The sequence below is a fragment of the Cucurbita maxima genome, unplaced genomic scaffold (assembly GCF_002738345.1).
Source record: "Cucurbita maxima cultivar Rimu unplaced genomic scaffold, Cmax_1.0 Cma_Scf00016, whole genome shotgun sequence".
In the NCBI taxonomy this organism is placed as follows: Eukaryota; Viridiplantae; Streptophyta; class Magnoliopsida; order Cucurbitales; family Cucurbitaceae; genus Cucurbita; species Cucurbita maxima.
Genome location: NW_019272032.1, coordinates 237,121 through 255,447, shown reverse-complemented (window position 1 = coordinate 255,447; position 18,327 = coordinate 237,121). Strand labels below are relative to the sequence as shown.

The 18,327-nt window shown below is 37.2% G+C and overlaps 4 protein-coding genes across 4 annotated transcripts; 3 read left to right on the top strand and 1 right to left on the bottom strand.

The window, feature by feature from the left end:
* Positions 1 to 31: 31 nt before the first annotated feature.
* LOC111490952 (endoglucanase 6-like) lies at positions 32 to 3,062 on the bottom strand. The gene is made up of 7 exons (XM_023139624.1): positions 2,715 to 3,062; positions 2,423 to 2,635; positions 2,145 to 2,345; positions 1,654 to 1,743; positions 1,404 to 1,568; positions 1,032 to 1,316; positions 32 to 923 (listed from the first exon to the last, which is right to left on the bottom strand). Exons 1-7 carry the CDS (start codon positions 2,907 to 2,909, stop codon positions 219 to 221), a joined length of 1,854 nt encoding a protein of 617 aa, XP_022995392.1. The 5' UTR covers positions 2,910 to 3,062; the 3' UTR covers positions 32 to 218.
* Positions 3,063 to 9,192: 6,130 nt separating this feature from the next.
* LOC111490954 (ethylene-responsive transcription factor ERF061-like) lies at positions 9,193 to 10,501 on the top strand. Its single transcript, XM_023139626.1, has one exon. The coding sequence runs from the start codon at positions 9,484 to 9,486 to the stop codon at positions 10,381 to 10,383; it is 900 nt and encodes a 299-aa protein (XP_022995394.1). The 5' UTR covers positions 9,193 to 9,483; the 3' UTR covers positions 10,384 to 10,501.
* Positions 10,502 to 10,843: 342 nt separating this feature from the next.
* Positions 10,844 to 14,768, top strand: LOC111490953 (probable polygalacturonase). The gene is made up of 5 exons (XM_023139625.1): positions 10,844 to 11,408; positions 12,736 to 12,856; positions 12,976 to 13,150; positions 13,711 to 13,781; positions 13,949 to 14,768. The coding sequence occupies exons 1-5, from the start codon at positions 11,079 to 11,081 to the stop codon at positions 14,587 to 14,589; spliced, it is 1,338 nt and encodes a 445-aa protein (XP_022995393.1). The 5' UTR covers positions 10,844 to 11,078; the 3' UTR covers positions 14,590 to 14,768.
* Positions 14,769 to 15,198: 430 nt separating this feature from the next.
* LOC111491382 (KAT8 regulatory NSL complex subunit 3-like) lies at positions 15,199 to 18,300 on the top strand. Its single transcript, XM_023140298.1, has 6 exons — positions 15,199 to 15,452; positions 16,269 to 16,330; positions 16,475 to 16,607; positions 17,013 to 17,085; positions 17,486 to 17,551; positions 17,963 to 18,300. The coding sequence occupies exons 1-6, from the start codon at positions 15,292 to 15,294 to the stop codon at positions 18,170 to 18,172; spliced, it is 705 nt and encodes a 234-aa protein (XP_022996066.1). The 5' UTR covers positions 15,199 to 15,291; the 3' UTR covers positions 18,173 to 18,300.
* Positions 18,301 to 18,327: the final 27 nt, after the last annotated feature.

Below are 18,327 nucleotides of genomic sequence, written 5' to 3'. Positions count from 1 at the left end.
AAAAAAAAAAAAAAAAAAAAAAAAAAAAAAAAAGAGGGAAGAAGAAGAGAGATCTACAACCCTAACTCAATTACAAGGAAAGTACAAATATACCCTCATTCTTTGAGTTGCATAAACACCAAGTAAAAAAAAAAAAAGTAAAGTTCCTTTCCTTCCAAAAACACCAAACTCAATCTTATAATCTGCACAGTTGGATCAAATCCCACCACTCCTCATCCTCAGCCCAAATCATAGCGCAAAACAGACACATTCGCTTCAGAAGCAGAGTGAATATACACAAACTCCAAGCTCTTCTGAGGGCCCAGAGAATTCACCCATTTCGGGAAGGTGTACGATTTCCCAGAATTCGTCAGCCCCCATAACGGCCCATACAGCTTCGAAATCGAAAGCTCAAGATTTCTCACTGTTTTCCACGATTTGTTTGTGATAACCGTGGAATATCTGTAGTAAATTCTTCCCTTGTCCTTCCATGAACTCGTTACCCTTTGTAAAATCACAACCGGGCTTGAAGAAGAAGAAGAAGAAGAACCAGGATTTGGGTTTCTTTTTGGTGCCGGTGGAAGCGGAACGGCTACTGGAAGGAGCTGATTGAAGCCGGAATGCCCGCCGTGGAATCTCGCTAACACGCCGAGAAGAGGAGCGTTGTTGTAAGTGGCAGGCTCTGTTTGTTCATAGTTGTCACGTTCGTCCGCGAAGTTGTCGTAGGCGTCGGGGCCGCCGACGAGGGCGCCGGTGAGGACATTCGGGTCGCCGGATTTCTTGCTGAACCAAGTAGCGTAACCTTCTCTGCAGGCGATGAATTTGGAGCTGATTTTGTAGGAGACGATGGAGGATCCACGGTGGTGGACGCGGCGGGGGAAATTGTTGCCGTATCCCACCATGTAGCTCGTGGCTCTTGGATTGTCGCCAAGAATGTAATCCACCTGCTCAATTCATTCATACATTTTGGAAAATTTAAAATTCAAATCTCTGTTTTTAAACAAACAAATTTCAGAGGGAAAAAAAAAAGAAAAAAAAAAAAAAGAACATACCTGAGATTTAGCGAAGGTGAGTAATTCAGAGGGTCGGACATAGCCGGCGGCGCACTTCAAGGAACCACGGGACGAGGTCAGGTAATCAGAATAGACGGTGGCGATGAAGGAGGCGGTGGTGACAAACTGCATATTGTTCCATCTTTGCCGGAAAATGAGACCCCCGGGGGTAACCTGAACATTCCGATTCCCTTTTCTTAAACACGAACAAAGGAATGCCTCGGCTTTCTCCTGGTATCGCCGGAAAACTGGAGCGTAGGCGCCGGCCTTGCCCTGCATGAGGAACTGCGAGAGGAGGAAGGACACCAGAGGATTAGATAGGGGAAGAAAGGGGGGAAATTTTGGGGAAATTTGGAGAAATTAGGGTTTTACTTTGGCGACTAGGGTTTGGACTCCGGCGTATTTGACGTCCCAACTGAACTCCGTCATGCTCCAGCCGGTGCCACCCATGGAATCGCCGTTGTCGGCGAGGTATTTCAGGTAGTATTGGTTGTTGCTTGCTTGGTACAGCCATGCCGCCGCCCATAGTAACTCGTCCTGTAAAATTTTATTCAATCAAAATTGTTCGTTTGGGCCCAAGCCCAAGCCCAATAAAAATAAGAGAAGAGGAATAATCACGTACATTGTATCCACTGACAGATCGGTAGTACTTCTGGGCCACTGTAATACTACTGTCATATTTGCCCCTGTATTTGTTCGCAAAATCGAACAGCTGAAAATGGAAATGAGACAGAACAAGGTTATTTTTATTTTAATCCAAGGGTAGAATTGTAATAAAAAAAATAAATAGTGAGGGCATTAAGGTAAAACACACAGTGCCACCGACACCGTACTTCCACGACTATCGTAAGCTTCGCGCGTCTTTCTTGGATCATGTGAAATGAACGGTTGTCATCACGGAATCGCATTATTTAAAACTACGTGTACGGTTTCTAACCATGATCCTAAATATGCGCCGAACATTTTAAACTAATTGGAATAAAACCAAAACCACGTCGTATCGTACTTTCGCTTTTCCACGTGCGGAGTTGAAATTTGAATTTTTCTTAATTATTATAATTATTTTCAATTAACATTCCATTATTATAATTGAAAATAGAGCCCTCATCTTACCTGGTAGGCATGGGAGAGAAGCTTGTTAGCATAAGCGGGGTTAGAAGAGCGAAAGACGAGAGAAGCGGCGGCCATGGCGGCAGCAGTTTCTCCGGCAAGATCCGACCCGGGGTTACTCGGGTCAAGCCGGTAAGCCCGGCGGTCGGTCGTCATATCCTCGGGACGCTGCCAGCAGTAGTGGTCAGTGTTCCCATCTCCAACCTTTGAAACAAAAATCCACAAACATTAACACCACGCCTTCAAGTCACACCATATTGAGTAAAGGAGAAAATTATCACCTCGCCGTATAAAACATTGGGTTCAGGGTGAGCCTTGATGAAGTAATCAGTGCCCCACTTGACAGCATCCATGGCGTGGCCAAGCTCGCCACTGCCCGCCAATTGGGCCTTGTATTCCAAAATGCTCCAACTCATCATGGTGACAGTGAAAGCCATTGGCAGTCCAAATTTGACATTGTCGCCAGCGTCGTAGTACCCTCCCACCAAGTCCACCTGCAAAAGGAAATTCCGTCACCATTAAAACAACATTCCCATTAGAGGAGGAACCAAAAAAACAGAGTGGAAAACTCACTCCACTGGCTTTGCCATCTTGGAGACCGGAATGGGACCGCCACGTGACGCGCTGGTTACGGGGTAGGACTCCGGATCTCTGAGCTTCGAAGAAGAGAAGGCTCTTGGTTAGGGCGGAGCCGTAGTCGTGGGCGGCGAAGGCGCAGGGGAAGAAACAGAGGAGGAACAGGGGAGCCATGGAAATTAGGCTCGCCATTGTTCTTTTTAGTTACTTGAATGGGTTAAGAATCAGTGAATTAGGTGCATTGATTAATGAATCACCAGGTAAATTGGAGAGGAAAGAGAAGGATTTGGAAGAGAAGAAGGGGAAGTGAAGGAGTATATATGGAGTGGAGAGTGAGGGAGAGCCATAAATGCGACTGAATTAAATAATATTTGAAAAATCAGATTATTTATTTATTTATTTTAATTTTTTTTTAATGCTCATATGAACGTAACCCGTTGCGAAAGGAACCACGTCGTGTGGGTGTCTGTTGCCAGGACGAGCGGTGTAGCTGTGAAAATATTAAAGAAAAAGGAATTTATAACTTGGTTAGATTATTATTTATTAAAAATTAAATATTTATTTTCCTTTTATACATTGTTAATTAATAATAATAATAATAATAATAATAATAATAATAATTTGTTGGGAGGATGGGTCTTTCTTTAAAGAGCCACCGCAATTAGAATGAGTAAAGTGCATTAGGCGTCGAGGAGTCAAAAAGTCGCACAAAATTTGCCCAATCCATTCTCTATTTAATTCTCCATTTTGGCCTCACTTAATTTTCAAATTTCAATTAAAAATAATGTAATTTAGAATTTTAAAATGTTATTATTATTATTTTTTTTTAATGAGAAATAACTAGGAAATGGGCATGGAGAATTTCCACGCTTTCAATTCAAAATTAGAAGGACAATAAATAAATAAATAATTAATGGGATGAATAGAGGAAATAGGGAGGAAGTTGAAGAGAACCAGAGATACGGTGACAGAGAGGTGAGCTAATTTATCTGACGGACACGTACCAAGCAAATATTTTGGGACATATCATGTGATTTTGACAAATATGGCAAATCTTTATTTATTTTATTTTCTTTATGAAAAATGTCGTGCTGGAAAATCATTAAATGAAACAAAAGAATTTTGATTTGTATGTCTTTTTTTTTTTTTTCTCAAAGAAATTGTATTTTTTTAATATTTGGTAAACATTTTTATGCTACAATAAAAATGTGAATCATATAAATATTATATATATAAAAAAATACAATATATCTTATAGTATAAATAGAGATTAAAGAAACATTAATGCAACAACCACTAATCACCATAGATTCACTATTGTCTAAGAAATCTCAACTAACTCAAGATTGTAATCTAAGTTTAAAAGTAAGGAAATAGTATTTAGTAAGATATGTAATCAAACGCCTCTTTAATTATTATTAATATATTAATGTAAGTGAAATGTAATATAAGAAGGAAAAATAATGGATTTATTTTTTGAAAAAGAAAAAGGCAGCACACTTAAATCCCCAAAAATTAGGGCATGAAAAGTGGAGTGTAATAAGCGGGTTTGGTGGAAAACTCACGCTCATATTTCAAAGGAGATCCACCCCCAACTAATCATCTTTTTAAATATACCCCATAAACCTGCTTTTATATATTTTTTATATTTATATTTTTTTTTCTTAAATACCACCACCGACAAAATAAATTCAAGTTTAGTTTTTGAGCTTGATTTAATTTTTAAAAAATAGAAAGTTTAGTTTAGTTAATCAAATCAAACTTTTAAAAATATTAAAAATATTTAATATTATAATTAATGTTAATTTTTTAAAATTTATTTTAGATGTTAATTTAATATGTATTGATGATTAAAGGTTTAGAACCGCAATCAACGGTGGAAGTGCTAAATTGTGTAATTTGATTTTATTTGGCGTTATTTAAAAAAAGAAAAATAAAAATAAAAGGAGAGTGGGAACAGTCAACTGGGATTATGGGGGCAGCTTTCCGAGATTACCGGCTATTTCTAATTCCATTTTTTTTTTATTTTAACTTAATATTTTCTCCTTTCTTTTTAAAAAAATACAAAATTTAAAGTTATTAAAGTTTAATATTGGGGGAGACCGGAAGAAGAGGTCAACAAAAGGGGGGAAAAGGGAAGGACTTTGAAGGCATTCACATATGTAAGAAATGTATGAATGTAGTTAAGGCCACTACCAAAACTTTGGTTGGGACTCTTGCATTTTAAGCCTATGCATTCACATGAACTATGACTCCACAACCATTCAACTTTCTTCCTAATATATATGGTATGGATCGACTTCATTCCAGTTAGTTGACTTATTCAAAGGTGGGAGTAATGTAATACCCAAAGTCTACCCCCACCAAATATTGTTCTCATTCGACTTTTCTTCAAGATTTTAAAACGTATATGTTAGAGGAGGCTTTCACACCCTATCAAGAATGCTTCGTTTCTCCTTCAATCGATGTGGGATCTCACAATTCACACTATTAGGACTTAGCATCTTTGTTGGCAAATTGCCCTCTTTGGGCTTTTCCTTCAAGGTTTTTCTCTCATGTCAAAGTTTTAAAATACGTCTGTTAGGGAGAAGTTTCCACATCCTATAGGGAATTATTCGTTCACTCTCCAATAGATGTGGGATCTCACAACCCAACTCCTCGGGATCAAGTGTCTTCACTGGCACACCACTTGGTGTCTAACTCTGTACCATTTATAACCGCTCAAACTCACCATTAATAGATATTGTCATATTTGAGTTTTCCCCCTCAAAGTGTTAAAGCGCGTATGTTAGGAATATGTTTTCATATCTTATAAGAAATGTTTCATTCCTCACTCCAATCGATGTGGGATCTCACAAGAAATGTCATACAACTACGTTGCGAATATTGACAGAGTATGATGATGACCCTACTCACTTAACATATGCTAAGCTGCAAGTTATAGCGTTAAGCTATCGTGATCATTATATGACTATTATAAGATGAAGAAATTCAGAGACAGATTCCTGTAATGTGCACTCCAGCTCCAATCATAACACTAACATGCAATCAATCCAATCAATTGTTGGATCAAAATCATCCATGTTGAGTTTAAAGTCTCATGCTTTAGTTTGTATGTTTGTCAAAACATATAATAAGAAAATGAAATGATTAAAAACTTGGCATATTAGAAACGTTACCTATGATATGATTGAGATGTGAATTTGATATAAATAGACGAGTATGATAAAGCTTCTAGATTTGACCTTTCAACTTGGTTATATTTTAATTTAAACATGATAATTAGTTCCAAATTAAAATTTTATTTTTAGATGAGCAATGGAGTAATCCTTTTGTTTTTGACAAACACAAAATCAGAAATTGAGGACATCGATAAACACACCAACACTTTCCTTTCTTTTACTAAACATGTCGGAATGATTTGTCCTAAATAAAGATTTAAATGTCAACGGACCACAACAAGTGGTTAAGTTATATATTTAATCTAGAATTTCAATATATTTACATAGTAAAGGATTATTCATTATTTCACTTTTGTCCTAATATATTTTAAATTGATCGAGGTGAAAGTGAAAAGTTTGTTAGCTTAAGACTAGTACGAACCAATTGACTAAGATGAGATGAATATGCCTACTATCGCAACCCAATTAAGAACAATTTGGCTCAAAGTGATCGAATAAGGAATATGTTCAGCTCAAATACCAAAATGACTCGAGAATTGTAAGACATAACCTCGACCATTCACAATAGTATGATATTATCCACTCTACTATAAACTTTCACAATTTTGTTTTTTTTGTTTATCCAAAAAACCTCGTACCAATAGAGATAATGTTCATGGCTTATAAACTCACAATCTCCTCTTAATTAGCCAACAAGACTACTCGTCTCAATAACCTTCAACATTCTAGTCTCCGTATAAGACCACATGTTTGGAGTCCAGCCATTAAGAGTTCAAGAAGAGACAAAAAGCCCCATCAAGTTAAAAGGGTTTTGGTGACTGGTTATTTGAGGAGCATTATAATTAATATTATTTATTATTATTATTATTATGGGTGCAATAATTGCCATTACTATTTTCTGCTTACAGTACTTTCAAATTAATTTATCCCTGTAATATTTATCAAAATACACAAGAAACCACTAATGTTAATGTCATTTTTGTAATTTTGCATACTTTAAAAATATTTTAATAATTACTTTAATAAACTTCGAATTATGAATCTACCGGGAGTCCATTGTAAATGATCAAATCTAATCTCAGCCGTCGATCCCTTCCTTTGGGGACCACATAATCCTCATAAAAAAAAATAAATTAAAGAAAAATAAAAAAAGGAAGCGTAATTGGCGGTGATTTTTCCTTTTTTTTTTTTTTCGTACGTGGACGGACACGGTAACGATTAGACATGGGTCATGTGGAACCCCGTGGAAAGTGGGGCCCGCCACGTGACACTTCGGCAATTCTCCCCTACCGCAGCCACCATGTTTCTATATTCTACACACACAATTAGCTGTGTTTTTTTATAAATATAATTTCTATTTCTGAGGATTAATTAAATAAATTACTAAAATTGAGGTGTTGGGTTTTATTTATTTTTAATTTTGTATTAGTTTATTTGTATGATTATGTCTAATTAAACTTAATCATTGAATGTCTCATTTAATAATGAGACAGATTTAATGTTTGTAATAATAACCATGGAAGGAATATATCTCTACTTTAAAAAAAAAACATAATTTTTTTGTGTTGTATAATAATTAATTTTTTTTTTAATTTATATTCTTTTCAACCCTTTAATCTTAACTAGTATATTTGATTAAAAAAACTTAATGAGATCAATACCAGGTGAATTATTGTTATTAAGGAAGGTGATATGGGCTTAAAGACCGCTGGGCCATGACATCGCAAGCCCATCTCAAGCCCATTAATATATATATTTATTTATTTATTAGAAAATGACAAACTCTCTTCCTTCCTTTTTAATGTTTATTTTATTTTATTATTATTGGGTTGAATCATAGTGAAATTAAAGCTAAGGTTGACGTAGGCATGTGAAAGCATATTACAATGTCGAGCTATATATGCATTACAAATTTGATTTTTTCTCTAAATGTCCTTTTCATTTTTTTTATTCTATGCATTTATTGCATATTTTCTCACCCACGACCTCGGTACATACTTGAATTTGCTCCTTAAAAATTTTAAGGTTTATTTTTTTATAGTTTGGTTAAGCTTCACCCGTCATTTCACAACCAATTTTCACTCACCTAAAAATGCAACTATTAAGTTTAAGTATGCTATGAGACAAACAAAATCTAAATTATTTAGGTCAAATTAGTAGAGATATTTATTGCTTCATTCACTTGATTGTAGAAATGTCCATTGAATAAGACGAAGAATTCTCGTTTAACCGAGGAATAAGAAGGGAGTGAGGAGAAATTTTTTCACGTTAGCTAAACGGAACTGAGAATGTAGATTATATTCCCTGTCTCCGCCCATGGTAAAAAAAGTTCGTATAGACATGTAAGTAAATAGTGAATTTTGTGGAGATGAATATTGAAATAAGAAGCGAGGGATGGAGAAGGGTTCTCCGTCTTCACCCTTCCCTTAGACATATCTACTCGATAGAACGATCTATACCCTTATGTTTGTCGATTTATTGTACACTAAAAGTAACTTAATCTCGTTCATGAATATTATATTTTTAAGAACATATTTTTATTTTTTAATAAACATAAAATTTTTTCAAACCGTCCAAATTTAATAATAAATGTGTTCCTTTCCTAAAAGACCCAAACTAATCCATACTTTGTAGTGTTGGTCAAAATAGAATGTAGTGTCAAAATTGGAAAGAAAAAAATGTCAATCTTTTGTTAGAAAAAAAGAAAATAGTCACTGTCTCACATTGATTAGTAGTTATCCGTTAGGGAAATGATTTATAGAATAATAATAAATAAATAAATAAATAAATTTGGTGTTTAATTTTGGATAATAGGATCGCATTACAGCCATTATTATTGGCGGAGCACCCCATCTGACTCCCACCTAACCTTTTCCTTTTAATATTCGTTCTTTTTTCATAGCCATCATGATTGGCTCATAATTATTTTTTTCATTTAAAACCCATTTTTGAATATTGTCATTCTCAATTTCTGTCGAATAATGGTTATAAAACATTACCATTTTAATATATGTCACATCGATCGAAAAACATTTTTTATGAAAGTATGTAAACCTCTCTCTAACGTATATGTTTTAAAACTGTGAGGCTAAAAATGATACGATAAATTGTAGATATCGAGTAGTGTGCTACATAATTATATGGAAACCTCTCCTTAATCGAAACGTTTTAAAATGGTAAGACTGATGGTGCTACGAAATAGACTAAAACATATAATATGTATCAGTGATAGTGTCAGATGAACCAAGGTATATATATACATGTAAAAAGATTATCTATAAAGTTGACATGGAGTGGGAAGGCAAGGAAGAAAAGCGTCTCCTTCCACAGACAGCAACCAAATGAAAGCATGGCGCCAGCAAAATGGGCCGCGTGGCTTTGCAATTTATGAACCTTCAAAGACTTTTGTGTTTTTCCGTGTGTGAATCAATCAACGCTAACTCTGACTTTTTCACTAAATCCAAAAACCTGCTTTTTGCCCGCTTTGACCATTTCTCCATTTCTCAGTTTCTTCCTCGCCTATAAATCTCCACTTTAATTCTCTTTCTTCCTCATACTCCAACAAATAAATATTGCCGGAAAAGATGGAAACGATGACGAACAGAGGAACCCTTCAATTTACGGATGTTTCAACGGCTCTTTCCAATCTCATTCTAACTGCCGGAGGAAATACTCTGGATTCAATCTTCTCTCACTGTGACAATTTCAGCCGCTCTGTAATCGATGGCGTAGATTTCGAGCAGGCAGTTGGGTCGTCGGTGTATCTCCGACAGCGGGAAGTACTGCAGAGATTTTCTCAGGAAAGGAAAGCAAATGGGTCTCGGGATTTATTTGCAAAGGCATACGAAGTGCTGTATTCGGGTTGCGGCGCTGCCGTTGGTGGCGGCAAGAGGAAGGTTTACAGAGGAGTGCGGCAGAGGCAATGGGGGAAATGGGTGGCGGAGATTCGACTGCCGCAGAATCGGATGAGGGTGTGGTTAGGAACATATGACTCGCCGGAGACCGCCGCCTATGCTTACGACTGCGCCGCCTGTAAGCTCCGAGGGGAATATGCTCGGTTGAATTTTCCAAATTTGAAGGATCTAAAGAGCGATTTAGGTAGCGATGAGTTTGTGAAATTGAGTGGGTTGAAAAAATTGGTGGATGCCAAAATTCAAGCGATTTTTCAGAAGATAAAGGGGAAGGGGAAGAAGAAGGATTGTCGGAGAATCGGCAGCGATTTAGGTTCGGGTTCGTGTTCTTCGTCGTCACCGTCGGTGTCTCTGCCTCCAGCGGTAGTGGAGATGACGGAGAAGTGGAGTTGGGAAAGGGTATCGGCTGTTGGTGCAGCGGAAGATGGGTTGTGGAACTTTGAGAACTCGCCTCGAGCTGGTTCAGTGGATTGCTTGACGGCGACGGCGACGGGATCGGAAACAGAGTGGTACTCGTTGGAGAAGATGCCTTCTTTTGATGCAGAGCAGATTTGGGATGTTCTTGCAATCTAGACCTTTTTTGTTCTTTGTTCAATCTTCATGGGACCAAATAAACTTTTGGTTTGATGATGAATTTTGGATTTTTATTCTTACTTTGTAAACTATTAAACACTTCTTAAAAGGTATAAAAAATGGTTTGTCGGACTAAACTTGCTTCTATCATTCTTCTTACCCGACTCTCCAGAATAGTATGATACCCAAACAAATCCGACTCTCCAGAATAGCATGATACCCAAACAAAGCTCACAACAATGGAGATACCATATTGATAATAATGAATTAGAAAAGTGCAGGGATGGAGAAAGAAGCCCAAGAATTGAGTTGGTCCATGGGCTTCAATTTATGTGGTCTGGGCCCAATTTGGGCTTTTCACTAAAACCAATCTGAAAGATTATAAAATTTTAGGGAGACGTTATTTGTAAAATTTGAGGAGGAACATTCTATTTTATAATTTAAAATTTTATTTAAAAATGCGTTTCTTTGCCGATCTCTGATTCTCTGGTTACTGCTCTCTCTCTCTCTCTCTAACCATTTCCATTAATTATCTTCTCCATTTCGCACCATTCTTGGATTCTTCTTCGTGTCCTAACTCCCAGATCTACTCCCCCTTCTTCCCATCTTCTTCTTCTTCTTTAAAATCTTACTTAAATCCCTCAAAAAGCGTTTCTCCACTCTTTTCTCTTTGTTCTCTTTCCCATTTCTCCACCATGTTGCCGTTTTTCCTCTTCATTTTCATCTGCTTCGATGCTCTTTTGTCCCCTCCTCTTGCCGCCGGCGAGCTCACTACCTGCTCCGGGATAGTTCCCATGAAGTACCGGAGCGACAAGATTTCCATTGCCGACTTTGGGGGTGTCGGCGATGGCCATACATTGAACACTAGAGCATTTCGAGCTGCGATCTATCGAATTCAGCATTTGAGAAGAAGAGGGGGTACTTTGCTTTACATTCCTCCTGGGGTTTACTTGACGGAGAGCTTTAATCTCACTAGCCATATGACTCTGTATCTTGCAAAAGACGCTGTTATCAAAGCTGTTCAGGTATATGCTTCTTACTGAACTTCTTTGTTGTTTCTCTTATTTGTGATTCAGTAGTGTGGCTAGTGTTGGTTGTTGTTGAATGAGAGAATTTTCCTGATTTTTCGCTGGTGATTCTCGTGCTTAGGGTTTCTTTTGTTTGGTGATTCTGATTTTGAGCTTATTTTTGTCGGTGATTATGAATGGTTTCTAGATTAGGGGATTGGGATTTATCAGAATGAACGTGTGTTCTGGTGGGTGGGTATTCGATTAAGCTGTGGCATGTGCATCCACTCTAAATTAATAACATTATATATATAATTATGATTGGACCGTCTACAGGCTGTTCTTTGTCGGATTCTGATGCTAAATTTTTATTAGAATGTGATCCCATTTTAGTTGATTGATCCGTTCAAAGTTCTGATTTGCTAATTTGTGATTATTATTTTGCTGATCTGGACATCAATTTCAAGCAACCAAAATTGGCTGTCCCATAGTTGAAATATCTATGTCAAAACATTGGTTGATTCTTTTAACAAGGATGATGACAATGTTATTAATTAGTTGTAGTAATTACTTAATCAATGTCTATTTCAGCTAGCAAACAGGCCAGAAAGGATCTGTTTTAGGCAATCTGATCCTTTTCTTAATCTTCTTTGTTTTTGTGAGATCCCATGTTGGTTGGAGAGGAAAACAAAACGTTACTTATAAGAGTGTGGAAACCTCTCCGTAGAAAATGCAGTTTAAAACCGTGAGGCTGACGACGATACGTAACAAGTCGAAGCAGACAATATCTGCTAGCGGCGGGCTTGGACTTGTACAAATGGTATCTAGTCGGAGTAGGGCTAGACTATCTCCATAGTAGACGCGTTTTAAAAAACATGAGGTTGATAGTGATATGTAATGGATCAAAGCGGACAATATCTACTAGCGGTGGGCTTAAGCTATTACAGTTTTCCCCGAAGGAACTTTACCTATTTCTCTGGTACTTGAAGTAAAATGGGTGGAAATTATGTCAAGATTTTGAAATTAGAACTGTTATATGTTGTCAGTGTCTAAAATTTGACTCCTATATGATTACCCGCTTCCAATAAGCATTTTTTTAATTCTGGGTCTGTGTGCATGCCAATGGATGGTCAATTTAGTGAGTGCAAGATCTTTGGTCTAAGATTTTTTCACCATTCCTGTTACTGTCTCCATCAACTTCTCGATGATGTAATTTTCTGCAGATGATGACAATTGTCCGATCTTTTCATAAAATTTCTCCTTTTTTAAACTAGTTTAATCCTTCACTTTTATTGTTTTACTTTTGTATTAAGCTTCTGTTTTTTTTTCTCTGTTTGATGTCCAGGATTCTTCAAATTGGCCAGTGATCGAGCCGTTGCCATCATATGGAAGAGGAAGGGAGCGCCCTGGTGGAAGATATGTAAGCTTTATTCATGGAGATGGTGTTCATGATGTGGTGATCACTGGTATGAATCATCTAGTTCTTTTAAAATGTATATTAAGGCTATTGCAAACCTGGTTTACTTGTGTTGTTCTTGGAACAAAAGTATGTATATTAATAGCCCGAGTTAAATTGATGTGGTAGGTGAGAATGGGACCATTGATGGCCAAGGTGATGTCTGGTGGAATATGTGGAGGACAAGGACTCTGATGTACACTAGGCCTAATCTTGTTGAATTTATCAATTCTCATAATATCATCATCTCCAACGTAATGTTCCTGAACTCCCCGTTTTGGAACATTCATCCAGTTTACTGCAGGTATGAATTAAAGTCGTTTTCAATCATGTTTCAACTCCTCTTAAATGTTCATCATATTTTCTACTTTTCTCCAACCAAAAACGCTTTTAACTTGTGAGATCCTATGTTGGTTGGAGAGGGGAACAAAATATTCTTGATAAGGGTGTGAAAACCTCTCCCTAGTAGACGTATTTTAAAACTGTGAGGTTGATGGCGATACGTAACAGGCCAAAACGGATAATATCTATTAAGGTGGGTTTGGGTTGTTACAAAAGGTATCAGAGCCAGTCACCGAGTAGTGTGCCAGCGAGGACGTTGTACCCCAAAAGGGGGTGGATTGGGAGATCCCACATTAGTTGGAGAGGAGAACGAAACATTTCTTATAAGGGCGTGGAAACCTCTCCCTAGTAGATGTATTTTAAAACCATGAGATTGACGGCGATACGTAACAAGCCAAAACGGATAATATCTGCTTGTGGTTGGCTTGAGCTGTTACAGAACTCCTTTGGGAGTAATATCAACCGTGTCTGCATCACAATGATATAGCTGAATCTTACTTTTATCTTAATCTTCTGTTGCAGTAACGTTGTTGTCAGATATGTCACAATATTGGCTCCTCGTGATTCCCCGAACACCGATGGAATCGATCCAGGTGCATTTTCCGATCCTTAAGGACATATCATGTAGTTATTAGCTCCCCCACCCCTGGTCGACCTCTGGTTAAAATAATTGCTTACTACAAGTCATGTTCAAAATTCTTATAACATTAGTTCTGTATATGCCTGAAAGTAACAAAACTTGTCAAACTGATGAACTCAGATTCAAGCAACAACGTCTGTATAGAAGATTCCTACATTTCAACTGGAGATGATCTTGTGGCTGTGAAGAGCGGATGGGACGAATATGGTATCGCTTACGGTCGTAGTAGTTACGACATTACCATCCGAAGAATATCAGGGTCAAGTCCATTTGCTGGAGTTGCTGTAGGAAGCGAAACCTCCGGTGGTGTGTCAAATGTATTTGCAGAACACCTAAGCTTATACGACATGGGAGTTGGTATCAACATCAAGACAAACATTGGAAGAGGGGGGTTCATAAAGAACATAACCATATCGGATGTCTACATGGAGAGTTCGCGAAAGGGTCTAAAGATTGCGAGCGATACCGGAGATCATCCTGACGACAAGTTTGACCCGAACGCTCTTCCAATCGTCAAAGACATCACAATTAAAAACGTTTGGGGTGTGAATGTGCAGCAAGCAGGTTCTATATATGGCTTGAGGAACTCCCCATTTACTGGTATATGTCTTTCGAACATTAACCTTCGTGGCACAGCGAGACCGAGATCAGTACCGTGGACTTGCTCGTATGTAAGTGGGGCAGCTCTCTTGGTTAGTCCATGGCCATGCTCAGAGCTTACCAGCACACAGCAGGATGGTTTGTGCTCCAATAACTTCTAAACACATCTACTTTGTATATTTCGTTGTTTAAACCTATGAAATTTGGCTTCGTGTTTGTTGTAGCTATATCCCATTTCACCGGCAAAGGTCAATGGGGATTAAAAGAGATTAAATTACAAATTTGGTCTCAATGGATAGAAGAAAGTTTGTTTTAAGAGTTATAATTTATCCTTATATTTTTTTATAAAATTTCATAAATAGAAAGGGATTATTTGCAAGATTATTTCGTGTATCATGGACATATTATATCAAAATTTAAAAATAATAAGGAGTAATAATTTTCTAATAGTAATGTATAATTCTTTTTTATGTTAGATAAACCTAGAAATAATCTATTAATAATTATTAGTTATATAAATAGGCGTGGTTTTTTTAATAAAAAAATATATCATATTTATAAATTATTTATTTGTGTAATATATTTAACCATAATTAGTTAAAAAGTTCCCAACCAACTTTCCGTACAAATTGTTCGTTGTCAATGTTGTCTTGTGGGTGGGCCTTCAGATCCATCTGAAAGCCCAATAAATAGACCTCATTTGGGCCTCAATGGGCCGCACGCCATAGGAGTGAAACTTTTGAACAACGGCCACTCCTTGTCGTTCCAAGTGCTGCTCTCTCAGTTTGGCGCCGAAGTTAGTTTTGTTCTCTGGGTTTATTAGGGCCGTTGATTTGGGGTTCAGTTTGTGGTTCTTCTTAGCAATGGCTTCTTCACCTCCTTCAAAACGCCGGCGTAAAAACCTCGCCATTGATGACGCCTTTGAGACCTTACTTGCAACGTCTTCCTCGGGTAATAGATTGTCCCCTGTAGTCGTTTTCGCTCACGGTGCTGGTGCCCCTTCTTCTTCTGAATGGATGATCAGGCATTTCTCTTTTCTTTTTCTTCGTCGTTCTTTTTTGTTCGTCTTTCCATTTTCCGATTGCCTCCGTCGATTTCTTTCTCGTACTCGCTCTTTTTGGAGTTGTTTGTAGTTGATGAACTGCGAGAACTGGGAGCGATGGTACTGAGAATTTAGGTTTGATTTGGGATGAAATTGGATGTGATTTCGTCTCAGTGTTGTGAATTATACGTAATTGAAATTTAAGTAGGAAATATTTGTTAGGATAGTTGTTCCTTATTAGACCAGCACGACTCTCCCATAGTGGTATGATATTGTCCACTTTGAGCATAAGCTCTCATGGCTTTGCTTTGGGTTTCCTCAAAAGGCCTCACACCAATGGAGAGTGTATTATTTGATTATAAACCCATGACCATTCTCTAAATTAACTGACGTGGGACACTTTCATCTAAAAGTCCTTTAAAAGTTCCTTGAGCTTTGCTGATACAGTTTTCTGGCCTGAGTGTTGCTCTGTATGGTTCCTCTTTAAGCGTTCATGTGTTTTTATCTTAAAGATTGATGATCTTCCTCACTCGTTTGAAGGGTAGAATTCTTTTTCAGATGGTGAAATTGGGAAATCTTGTCTGGAAATTCCCGCTGAATTTGTTATCCCCATTGAGTAGCATAAGCCAGCTTGTTACCGTGCTATCTATTTCTCTGCGTTTTACGATGTTTTCTAAGCCATTTTCAACCTCTTATTTGAGATTCAAATCCTTGCAGTATGGTTTGATTTTATCCTGTAAAACATTTTTGACCAATTAGTTGACTTATGAAGGCTTCAGATTTCTTGATTTCATCCAGATGGAAAGATATGTTAGGCAAGGCACTACATGCTGTTGATGTTGTCACCTTTGACTATCCGTGTGAGTACTTACCATTTAACAATACATTGATATAGATATAGGACCATATACCTTTTGCAGTGTTACTAGGCATTGGAACATGATGAACTTCAAATTTGGCTGTCTCTTTCAATTAACTTTTAAAATTTTGAGTTGACTTGACAGACATTTCTGGTGGTAGGAAGCCTCCTCCCAAGGCTGAAAAATTGGTTCCATACCATGTCGAAATTGTCAAAAGGACAATTGCAAAGTACCCTGGGCACCCTTTGATTTTGGCTGGTAAATCTATGGGTTCGAGGTAATAATTTTGTTTCTTTGCTTGAAATTATCCGTTTGGAGTTCTGCTTAGCGTCTTCATAAGTATGAAATTTTCAAATATTTCCGAAGCATATTGTCATTGGTGGGCTATAAATGGAATAAACTTCTCCTCAAGTGATCTTTTTTTAACAAGATTTAAAAAAAAATAATGTTCACAGATAGCCTATGCAAATGAATGAAAATATTTGAGGTGATTTTTAGGACCGATTCATTTTTTGCTTATTCTGACTTTTTTGAATAATTCGAGGCTTTTTATTTATTTATTTATTTTTATTTTTATAAAACCATGAACATTCAACTTCATAGATGATAGTCACAATAAAACTTCATAATTTGAGATTTTCTGTTGGGTAAATATGGTTTTTACTTATTTCATTATTTGCAGAGTAAGTTGCATGGTAGCTTGTGAGGAAGACATTCATGCTTCTGCAATAATTTGCTTGGGGTATCCCTTGAAGGTATGAGACTATTTATGCATATCAGATTGAAAAATCCTTCAGGCTTTAGGGTAAATAAACATCTCTTGTTATGGTTTCTTTTGCAAGTTGTAGATGGCTATTTATCAAGTATATACACTGTCAGTTATGGTCATACCAAACTTGGGACAACCTTACCTTTTTCATAAGAAACTTGAATTTGTAAATAAACTTGACCTTTTAGTTCAGATATGCAATAAGTGAGTGATAGATGACTAGTATATGTTGGATATGTTCTCATACCTCAAATTAAGTGTTATCAAACTTTATGGGTTTGAAAAACCTCTGCGGGTAGGAATGACAATGAAGGTGACATTTTCCATTGTACAATGGAAGCTTATAGCTTCTGCCAATTAATCAAGATAAAGTTGCATGTTTTTAGGGCTTGAAAGGGGATGTCCGAGACCAGACGCTACTGCAAGTTACCATTCCTATCATGTTTGTACAGGTACATCCTCTTTACAACGTCAACAACTAAACAATATAAGTTGCAATATTCTCCTCTAGAAGAACTTGAGCATCGCTCAAGTGGTTAACACATGTATCTTCTATTAGTCAGTCGTTGGAATTCCCCCCGGGGCCCACATCTTTTTTAACACAAATTATTCTCTTTTGAAAGATATGAAGCATAACCCACACCTTCTATGGCAAAGTAATAACATATCGGTAGATCTACTCTGGTTTCATGAGGGAACGTTATGATTTATGGGCCACCTTGAGTGGGATACAAGTTTGCTTTTTCACACCTATTAATGATAGAATGTTAAGGGATCATAGACATTCATAGACACTTGAGAGATTCGATCGAAGTTCAATCACATCGTTGTGCAGTCTTTAACATCATAATTTTGCCATTCAGGGTAGCAGGGATGCTCTGTGTCCTTTAGAGAAGCTGGAGGATATTCGGAAGAGGATGAAATCAATTAGTGGGTTACATGTGATTGATGGTGGTGACCACTCTTTCCATATCTCAAAGAAGTACCTTCAAGGCAAGGGTTCGAGTAAAGATGAAGCCGAAAATGTAGCTGCTCAGGCACTTGCTACTTTTGTCTCTGGAGGTCTTAGATAGCTCTAGCTAAGCTTTTTTGGCTGTACAAAATTGTGTTTTTAGACGTTACTTTGTAATATAAAACGGTCGTAATGTCAAGCACATAATTTTGTCATCTGACATTATGTATCTCGTTTTATTGCGTATCAGATTTATGTTCATATATATATATATAT